The 11,114-nt window shown below is 38.4% G+C and overlaps 1 protein-coding gene across 1 annotated transcript; it reads left to right on the top strand.

Moving 5' to 3' along the window:
* Nucleotides 1–29: 29 nt before the first annotated feature.
* On the top strand, nt 30–10,759 carry SLC25A32 (solute carrier family 25 member 32). The gene is made up of 7 exons (XM_054590358.1): nt 30–491; nt 4,993–5,143; nt 6,832–6,917; nt 8,317–8,477; nt 8,852–8,965; nt 9,309–9,454; nt 10,487–10,759. The coding sequence occupies exons 1-7, from the start codon at nt 338–340 to the stop codon at nt 10,620–10,622; spliced, it is 948 nt and encodes a 315-aa protein (XP_054446333.1). The 5' UTR covers nt 30–337; the 3' UTR covers nt 10,623–10,759.
* Nucleotides 10,760–11,114: the final 355 nt, after the last annotated feature.

Genomic DNA, 11,114 nt, shown 5'->3' with positions numbered 1-11,114 from the left:
CCTGCAGCTCTCCGTAGTTTGGCGGAGAAGGGTTGGCCGAGGGCGGTTCTGTGCACTGGACCCACGTCCTTCAGCCACAGCCTGCAGCAGCTGTGGGCGAGGCTGGGCGGGGACTCGGAGGAGGAGGGGGAACCCACTCCTTCGCGTTCTGTGCAGTTGCCCCCTGTCATGCCTGGTCTGCTGCAGAGTCTCCCCTCTTGGTGCATCCGATTCTGCGCGCCAATTCCGGAAGTGGGCTAGCGCCGAGGAGTTCTGCTTCAGGGACGCCGTGGCGGCCACTGCACCTCGTCCCACCTCCTCGGCCCTAGGCGCTGTGGTATCAGCAGGCCCCAAGCCAATGACGGGGCAGGGCCAGTCGGCGCCCGGGTCCACGGTGTGGAGCACGATATTCCGCCATGTCCGGTATGAGAACCTGGTGGCGGGTGTGAGCGGCGGAGTCCTGTCCAACTTCGCGCTGCACCCGCTGGACCTAGTGAAGATACGCTTTGCAGGTAAGAGCCTGCTCTAACCCTGGGTTCTTTCTCCTTGCTGTCACCCCAGACGGGGTGGTAGAGACGCTAAAGGAGGCTTTGGTCTTTTCTGCTCCTTCCATACGAAGTGTAAGCGTTAAAGATTGCTCTCTGTCTGGGCTCACCGGGAATTAGATTTGAAAGGGGCTAGCCATGGTCGCCTGGGTTCCCCAAGAGTAAGGGATGGGGAGCATGGGTAGAAGAGTCAGAAGAGTCCTCATTGGTGTAGAATGTCTGACTCAAAGCCTGATTTGTAAATAAAAAAGGGGTTGTCACATTTTAGACTTAGACCTCAACACGTGCAAAACATTCATGGTTGAAGGTAGTTCAGAATCTTAGGATAGCCACGTGTTTGGCAGTGCTAAGGAAAATGCAAGTGCTTAATGTAAGGGGTGATCTCCAGCAGATTTGAGATAGAATTCTCTGGAAGGTTTGTTTTTTAGCGTTTATAGTGTAGTACAAGGTCTTGTGAAGAGGTATCTAGAATCCAAATACTATTTTGTTTTTTATTTAGGCTTATTGAATTAAGTGTCTTGAGCTAAGTAAATTAGTATATTGAAATTAACAAAGTACTTGAAAAGTTAAACTCAACACTAAATTCTGGAAAAGATAGATTCAAAGACGGTGATTATTTGCAAACTATTTTGTCATTTAACTACACATTAAGTTCTGCCTTGAGAATAATATCTGAAGGAGTGGTTTATCTTAAAGAGTTTAATTCTACCCTATTCATTTGATATATTTGTAGACTGCATGAGGGACACAGAAGCATGTAAACAAAGTTCTTGCCTTAGGGAAACTTACTAATTGTAGATTTGAGACGTAGTCATATAAAAGACCATCCTAGACAACATACCAAAGGGGCCCCCCAAAAACCTGAATTTATTTATAAAAATTTATGTATTCTTATATGTTTAAACTTTAGTGACCTTCAATGTACTCTCTATTGGATGCATTACACCTATTGAGACTTTTTTCCTACTGATAAAAAGTTTTTTGAATGCATCAATTTTGATGCCTTTTGGTGCTTCTGCTCTTTTTTGTTTCACCTCTTCCACATTGGCAAAAATGTTTCCCTCTGAGGACTATTTTCATCCAGGGAAACAAAGTCATTCCAGGAGAGAGAGGGTGAATAGTGAGGGTTGGGCTTGGGAGTAACACCATTTGGGAGTGGGGGTGGGGGGATTTTTTGGTCAAAAACTGTTTGATACTCAGCACAGTGTTTGCACATTTAATCACCTGTCATTAAATGTGCAAATGCTTTGAAAGAGTTTTCAAAAAAAAAAAATTTACTGAGGTGGAACACAGCCTCTTACAATGCCAGCTAGTACAGCTGGGCCCCTGGGAGGAGGGGAGCCTGTACAACAAGAGGCACAAGACAATTCTGGTTTTTTTTGGTTTTTTGTTTGTTTGTTTCTGCCTCCTCCTCCACGTAAAGCCAAGGGCAAAATTGAATAAATCTAAATTCCAAAATATGAGCAGAGGTAGACTATCAAGAAAATTATAGATTGCTGATAGCTGTATGTGTCTGTATCTGTAAAGGTTCCATTAGATCTTAAGGCTCCCCATAGAAGGACTAATAATATTTTGACAGGTAGAAGGTAAGAAGCCATTCTATGAAGGAAAAATCAGTGAAAATTATGGAGTATTATCCATCGGAGAAAACCCACAGAGGCATATAATTTTTCTGGAGTTTATGATGCATGCACAAATAACTTATGACATAACATTCATTGAGCATTTACTAGGAACAAGGCAATGAACTATGCGCTGTCTTATTGGCCACTCTGAACAACCCAGTGGCTTTATTTTCCACATCATACAGATGAGGATAATAGAAGTTGACTAACTTGTTTAAGTCACAAATTTGTCACAAGAGAGCTGGGATTTGAACCCAGGCAGTGTAATCTAGAACCCTCTGGCACTTAACCACTCATATTACTACAAATAGGAATCCCTGGATCCCTGGTATACTCTAACTTGAGCATGAAGAAAAGGATTTTGAGTTTGGCTATAGGCGCTGGCCAGTATGGCTTGATATCTCTCTTCTGCAGCTCTTGACTGGGAACAGAAAAGGTGTCGATTGAGATTGAGGAATAGTGTGGTTGACACAGTGAGTTTCAGAGTGTGTGATAAGCATACCATGCCTGAGGGAAGGGAATCCTTGATACCTGAGAAGACTGGTAATCGTAATGAAATGGAGAGAGTATTAGGAGACCAGTAGGGCCAGGTGATAGATAAAGCAATTGAAATTGGGTGGGAGGACAGAATTAAAGATTTAGGAGTCGAAGCAGGTCTTTATAATAATAAAGCCCACAGTGTGACTATGAAATGGTGATAGAAAAGAAGAAAATTCGGCAAAATGGATAACTGAAATCAAAATAATTGGTTGACCATAAGCATTATTGCTGTAATTTTTATGCTTTAGGAAAATTAAGGCCTTACAATAAAATTGTAGTATCTAGTGACTGGGGATGTTAGTCTTAAATGTACCAATAAATGAAACTTGGACTATTTCAGTGAGCCAAAAGCAAATTGGAGCTCAAAGGTGTCTGGAGTAGTAGAAAAAATTAGAAACCATTTCATGTGAGAAATGGCTGGAGGAACTAGTTTAGTTTGGTGGGAGGGTGGGAGAGCGGTGGGGGGCGGGGGAGTGGAACCTAAGATATTTAGAGAACTGGCTTGTAGGAAAGAGAGCTGCCTTATTATTGTTGATCTACAGGGAAGACAGAAGTTGGATGGAAATTACAGGGGATCAGATTTTTGGCCTGGCAAAGTAGTGGTGCCCAGAAATGAAACCATGATGATTAGAAGTAGTTCAGTGGCTGGATGACAGAGGTTAGAAGATATTCTTGTACTGGGTGGAAAGATTGGATAAGGTGATCGTTGAGATCTCTTCTGACTAGAAGATGCACAGCCATCCTGTGGTATCTGCAGGGCATGGGTTCCAGGATCCCTTTGTGTGTACGAGAATCCCTAGATGTTCAGGTCCCTTACATAAAATGATGTATTTGCATATAACCTACACACAGTTTCCCATATACTTTAAATCGTCTCTAAATTAGTGATAATACCTCATAGCAATACAATATAAATACTATGTAAATAGTTGTTATGCTGTATTATTTAGGGAATAATGACAAGAAAAAAAAAGTTTGTACATCTTTCAGTACAGATGCAACCATCATAGGCCTAATTATGTAGTACACATCAACAGAATAACTTTTTCTTAAATATTTTTGATCCTGGTTGGTTGAATCTGTGGGTGTAGAGGGTGGGCTGTAATTTTAAATCATCAGGAATGATGAGAGAGCCACAACAAAGAATGTAAATGAGGTATAAAAATAATAATTTTCTAAAATAACCTCAAAATCTAATCATCCACAGATTAATCAGGGAACCAAAATGGAGAGTCCAATAACAGGAATAGCATGACAGTTGAGTTTTGGTATGTACTATAGCAAGAGCCAGTAGCATAAATAAACTAACACTGAGTGATTGCTATGTGCCAGGCAGAATTTTAAGGGCTTTATATGAAATCCCTCATAATTTTTAGAGTTAGGCTCTATTATTTTTCTCATTTTATGGCTGCCAAAACTCCATCACGTAATAATCAAATAACTTAGGGTCACACAGTAAGTTTTGGAATTGGGGTTCAAACCTAGTAAGTCCGATTCCATAGCATATGCAGTTAGTTTGAAACCGTAAGTGGGTAGTTTGGTATAGCTAAATGGTAGAATGCTAAAGGTTGGAAATGAAAATGATTCCAGAAAGTTACGAAGCTGCCACATTGACACTTCTTTTATGCCATGTGAAAATGGAAGCCAGGTCTGGGTGTTAAGAATGAGACCAGGACTAGAAATGTAGCCACTGTAACACAGAGACAGCAGTTGAAGCTACTTAGTAATTAAGAGACTATCCCCCATTAAGTGGAAAGATTGCTGATAAAAATCAGCATTTGAAAGATGTGCAGAAGACAAGGAGGCTGCAAAGGAAATTTAGTGGCCAAAGAGGAAGTAAGAGGAAAATCAGGAGAGTATAGTGTGAAGTTAGCCTGAAGAAGAGTGTTTTAGGAGGTAAACAATGACAGGAGCTACCGAAGGATTAGTAAGTTTATTTTTTGAGTAAAATTTTTGATCATTTGAATCTTTAATCTTGGGTATCTATAACAAAAGCAAAACTTGTGTTGAAACCTATTTACTTAAGAGGCCTGTGGATTATTTAAGAGCTGCTAATCCAACACATCCTACAATATTATTTGAGTGCTCATTATACCCTCAATAAAAACTTGGATAAATTCACAAATGTGTTTACTTCAAAACACATTTTATTTTATTTTAAAACAATCCTGGAAAATAGTTTCCTCCCCCTGAATGTTTTTCTCCTGAATTTACCTCCTTTATATGATTGTATGATATCTATGTTTGTATGTGATTCAGACCTTGAACTTGGCTCCCACCTGACTGTGTATCTTTTACTGCAGTGAGTGATGGATTGGAACTGAGGCCAAAATATAAAGGAATTCTGCATTGCTTGACTACCATTTGGAAACTTGATGGACTCCGGGGCCTTTACCAAGGAGTAACCCCAAATGTATGGGGTGCAGGTTTATCCTGGGGACTCTACTTTTTCTTGTGAGTAGATCTAGGAGATTTTCCAGTATTAAATAAAAATGATTTTTTTCCAGTGATCTTTTTTTTTTTTTTTAACATATCAGTTAATAACAGTGTGAGTCAATTAGTTTCTCTGAATTGGAAGGGTAGGAAAGCGCAAAATGGTTTATTTCATTCTCTGTTAGCTATTATCAGAGGCATTTGGTTTGGAAGAAAGTTCTTAATAGGAAGAAGGCAAAGAGATGGAATGGAGAAGCACTCTTATAGAAGCCATTTCTGTGAGATGAATTCAGGAAGATGGCTTTCCAAAATACATTTGATTCATAATGAAGTTGGAAAAGCAGAAGAGAACAGATCTTGGGTTCCCATAACATCATGTACCCCAGGAAAATCTCTACTGGAAGCAAAGCAGAAGCCAATTTATAGCTGAAGGAGTTTGAGGTCCTTCTTACCTCTTACATGACCTGATTCATCCTCTTGCTAGCTCATTTATTTCCTTTATCCTTAACCTATAAGATACCATCACCAGTTGAAAAACTGCTATTGCATGCTTCATGAAGAAGCCACAGAAAGCACCTATGGCAGGCACATTCAGCCTGTTGAGAGCACAAGAACATGGGACCAAGGCATAACCACACTGCAATAGAAGAATGTGTGCTGCTTTAAGTGAAGGCAAAATAAAATTCAACTTCAGTATTGTTTAGGTATTTTTTTCAATTCTAAGACATACTTAGAAGGATGATACTAAATGTATAAAATTCATGGTATTAATTTCAGAGTTGTGGAGGTTCTGCAAAGACAGTTTATAAGAACAAGCCATATAAGGTTTATGTGGTGAAAATTTTTTATAATAAAACAGTATATTTGTTTCATGTTAGAATGGTGTTGGTAAAGCTTGGGAAGATTTATTTAGCTGAAATCTTCTTTCAAGAGAAGGTGGAAATTGGAGGTAAAGAAAATACGCTGATTTGACTCCTGTACTCAGGAACACGTTAGTGGTTTTCTGTTTTCTGCCAAATAAAGCCTAAATCTCAGCCTGCCACTCACGTGTGGCTCAGTTTTCCCTGCCTTTCCATTCACCCTTATAAATTTTGCTTATGCTCAACTGTTTTCCTGTTTAAATTGTACCTGTCTCTCCATACTCAGCCAGGGCCACTTCCTACACAAAGCCTTCTGTGGTGTCAGTCATAGTTTCTCAATCTTTTATGATTCCTTCTGTGTTATCTTTTATTATGATTATTTGTTTGCTGCCCATGGTCCTTGTTACTCTGTTAAGGATCTATTGAGAGATTTTATCTTTTTAACTACTGCACTTGCCAACCATAATACCGGATCAGAGATGTTCAGCGCATGTTTTTGTTAGGTGCCATTTTGGTCTCTTTTGTCTACCCAGTTACTGTACCACCAATGCACCTTCCCCCTCTTGGTCTTCCCTGTTGTTTTTATTAATGGATGAGTGTGTGATTAAAATATTTTGCATATGTATTGTTAGCCATATATATTTGGGAGGAGGAGAGGTATAATCTTAACAGTAAACCATTCCAGCAAATCCATTCCTGAAAAAGGTCTTATGTTGTGGCTGCGTTATGCATTGACTTTTACCTTTGAGGCATCATAGTTAAGTTGCACACCACTTTTAAAAACAGACTTTACTGTTTTATGATACCTGCTCAAATATTTATTAAACTGCTCATGTTTTATTCTTTTAGTTACAATGCCATCAAATCATATAAGACAGAAGGGAGAGCTGAACGGTTAGAGGCAACAGAATACCTTGTCTCAGCTGCCGAAGCTGGTAAGATAGTGTGTGAAATTTAAAGTGTCAGATTTTGACTTTTGTTTTTTATTTTATTTGCCTTTTTTCCTTTGAGCACCAGAGCTTAAATATGCCTACTTAACTATACTAATCAGTGATCACATGAAATTTCTTTAAAAAGTAGGTATTCTTATTGATTTCTCTGGGTAGATTTCAAGAACTTTGCTTACCACAGGGTAGTAAAATTCAGAAAAGTTATAGATCTCTAATAGTTTTAAATGATACAGTAGAGCGATTCTTCAATTAAAGTATAATTTCAGTTTTCAAATTATATGAGTACAATTCAGTAGCCTTGTTTAATTGCCTCATGTGTATAAATAATATTCAGAAGGGGAGAACAAAGTAAGACCAGTAAGTCTTTAAAATTCCTACTTTGAGCCCTGACTGGTGTGGCTCAATTGGCTGGGTGCTGTTCCACAAAGCGAAAGGTTGCTAGTTCCGTTGTAGGTCAGGGCGCATGCCTGGGCTGCAGGTTCAGTCCCTGGTTAGGGCGTGTGCAAGAGGCAACCGGTGTTGGTGTTTCTCTCTCACATTTATGTTTCTCCCCCTCTCATTCTCCCTCCTCCTCTCTCTGAAAATAAAAATTAAAAAAATGAAATAAAATTTTCACTTTGCTATTTTGTGCTTTACTTTCTCAATGTTGATTTTTAAGGTAAGAACTATCTTACTTATTTTTGAATACCTAGCTGCTAATAGAGATCTGAATCACAAGAACAATAAGAATTTGTTAAATAAAAGACTACTTAGAAAACTCAACAGATGAGAAACTTACCTAGATATGGATTTTTTTGTTTTGTTGTTTCTGTTTTTTACAAAGTTGTCACTTTCTGTAAAGAATGTAAAATAATACTTATTCCATTGCATAGTTCTTTAATTTCTGGGGCATAGTGGCTATTTTGCTACAAAGCAATATTGTGGCAAAGTTGAGGCAGATATATGTGTACACATCCATGTGCTGTTGAGGTGCTGGATTCCCAGTCCTTTTCCCCCTGATCTTCCACCCCTCTGGGGTATACTGTGTCCTGCTCCTAAGTATCTGTATTTGCTTAGCAGAGTCTGCTTCCTGGGACTGCCATCTGTTCTCTTACACCAGGTCACATTGTTTAGGAGCTAGGACATCTTTATCCTCACACCTCAAAGGGAAAGTGTTTCACATTTCCATCTCCTTTTTAATTTACCTCTCACTACCTACATAAGGAACTTTTTATAACCACCCAAGACTTTTTAGTCCTAAGTGAGTCAGAGACCACATGTCCCTATTGCAGGTACAGACCCTGGGCAACCCCATTCTTTATATAAATGGACTGTTCTTAATTTGGATTGTCATAAGTGAAAAAGTATCCCTATGCTGAGTAATTGTATTTATATCTGCTTTCAGGAGCCATGACTCTCTGCATTACAAACCCATTCTGGGTAGCAAAAACTCGCCTTATGTTGCAGTATGATAGTGTTGTTAACTCCTCACAGCGGCAATATAAAGGAATGTTTGATACACTTTGGAAAATATATAAGCATGAAGGTGTGCGTGGGTTGTATAAGGTAATGAATTATTATAAATACATTTTTAATAATAACTGACCATTGTACTTACCCTTAGCTCTACTGTCCAAGTTCTGAATGACCTGTAGTCAGTCATAAAAAGGAGCCAAACTTAGGCAAGAAACAAATTAATGTTAAAACTGAAATCTAGTTTACAGTATTGGAGTTATACTTTAAGCTGTATATCCCCATTTCCATAAGGTATTTATCATGACACAGGTGGATGTGAGAGCTATCTAAAATTTTGTTGAGTAACCATTTCACATTTGTCAAGTTACAAATTGAGGTCACCCATTCCATATTCCCCTCCCTGGAAGCTGTGGTCCTTCAGGAATTTGCTTACTTAGTTAAGCTTTTTGTTTGTTTCAACTTAGGGGTTTGTTCCTGGGCTGTTTGGAACATCACATGGTGCCCTTCAGTTTATGGCATATGAATTGTTGAAGTTGAAATACAACCAGCATATCAACAGATTGCCAGAAGCCCAGTTGGTAAGACGATTCTTGAAAAAACGTACCATACTATGTACTTTATGGGGATATAATAGATGGAAATGTTGCCATATTTACTTTGGGAGTATTGTTGTGATGATGAATGGTAAGTACTGACTCTACCAGTAATTTAATTTATAATTAAATGTTTTATAGGCTAATGACACACAGATGTTAAAAAAGAACCCCTTAACTGCTCAGAGCCTGTGCTAAGAGGGGAAGTAGTATTTTTTACTTACAGATCCAGTTAAATGTTTGTTTTCCTATATAGTTTATATACACTTATATATTTTTAAAGGAATCCTACCTAAAGGAAAGCACATGTTTTGTGTTGTCATTTTAGAGCACAGTAGAATATATATCTGTTGCAGCACTATCCAAGATATTTGCTGTAGCAGCAACGTACCCATATCAAGTTGTGAGAGCACGTCTTCAGGATCAGCATATGTCTTACAAGGGTGTATTGGATGTCATTATGAAGACATGGAGGTGAGAGCATGTGGTATATCAAAATGGCTTATAGGAGGCACCCTGCAAATCTTCAGCTGTGTAGGTGACATTAGCTGTATAGCGAAGGCCAGTGTGCTGTGACGAAAACATGGCTGGTAGCCCCTGCTTTCGCATTTCCCATGTACTGTGTATAGGACCATGGACTTTATCTCCCTAAGGCTTGATTTATCAAATTAGAATGTCTGGGCTGACAAGGCTGTTAAAAAAATCAAATGAGATCTGTGAAAGTGCTTTAACAAATTAAAAAAACAGAATTTAGATGTTAAAAAATATTTGAATGGCCTTGAATATAGGAAGTCATAAAAGACCTGGTTTAATACGGTTAAGGCAGTACATTCACTAAGGGCGCTATAACTTTTGCATATATAGCAGGTCCTGGAACAACATCATTTCATTATAATGTTAATGAGTTTCCATAGGACCTTAACTCTTGTTTATATCAATTAGCCTATGGTAAAATTGGTTTTGTTATATGTCATTTCATTTCAAGTCTCAGAACCTATTGACTACATTAAATGAAAATTTACTGCACGAGACTTCATGTTTGGAAAAAATGCATGTTTGTTAGCATTCCCATATTTGTCTTTAATTCTAAAAGGCCAGGGCAGAATATTTAGAATGTTTAAATTTAGTTCAGTTACTAAATATTTATCAAGAACCCAAGCGACAAGTTCAAAGGTCATCTTTCTGCTCTAGGCATTAAGGAAATAAAATTTTGTTTTGGAGTGTGCTATATTTAGTGTTGTCTCGTATTTGTATGATATATGAGTTATAATGCCTACATTAGATCAGTTAATAGTCTTGCATGTTTATGCATTTAAAGGCATTTGAAAGATGGTTATCATTAAAGCACTTTGCAGTTCAGTTTTGAGGTGTCCCTGTCCAGGACATTGAAAACATGGACTTATATCACAATGAGGTTTGACTGCTGGGTCCATGCTCTGTTAAACTTTTGTATCTTCAGCCTAGCCATATAGAAAATTAAGCATCTATCTATTTTTCCCTCTAAAGGAAAGAAGGCATCGGTGGATTTTATAAAGGAATTGCTCCCAATCTGATTAGAGTGACTCCAGCCTGCTGTATTACCTTCGTGGTATATGAAAATGTGTCTCATTTTTTACTTAGCCTTAGAGAAGAGAAAAAGTGAGCTAAAAGAAGATAAATTCAGTACACCTGCCCAAGGCAGCAACATATTCCTTTGTGTTTGAAATGTAAAACTCAGAATACTACACGGCAAGACGGCTCATAATTAAAATGGGTCTATAATCACTAGAAGTCAAAAAACTGCTAAGTCTTTACAGTGTCTTTCTGCTTTTTGCCTTCCCCATGTAAATGGGACTTGGCTACCTCTGCCTCAGCCGGCTGCCACCACCGCAACAGTGAAACTGACACCAAGTGGGGAGTTTCATAAGTTTCTCCATTTAATTGTTCAAGTAGAAGCTAATTTGCAGCATTTGCTAAATGGATTAGATGAAGTGCTGCTTTTTTTTAACTCATTTGCCTGGATTAGCTTTAAAACTGACCTCTGTGCAATACAGAAAAAATGACTTCTTATAAGAATGTCATCTCTGTTTCATGGTAAATTAAACTTTAAGGATTTGCTGGAAAAGATGTTGCCCAAATCCAGACCATTTTAGAA

The sequence above is a fragment of the Pteronotus mesoamericanus genome, unplaced genomic scaffold, assembly GCF_021234165.1.
Source record: "Pteronotus mesoamericanus isolate MK-2021 breed Mesoamerican mustached bat unplaced genomic scaffold, CSHL_Meso_final scaffold_174, whole genome shotgun sequence".
Classification (NCBI taxonomy): Eukaryota; Metazoa; Chordata; class Mammalia; order Chiroptera; family Mormoopidae; genus Pteronotus; species Pteronotus mesoamericanus.
The sequence above is the reverse complement of the archived record's forward strand: the minus strand, read 5'-3'. Positions and strand labels throughout refer to the sequence as shown.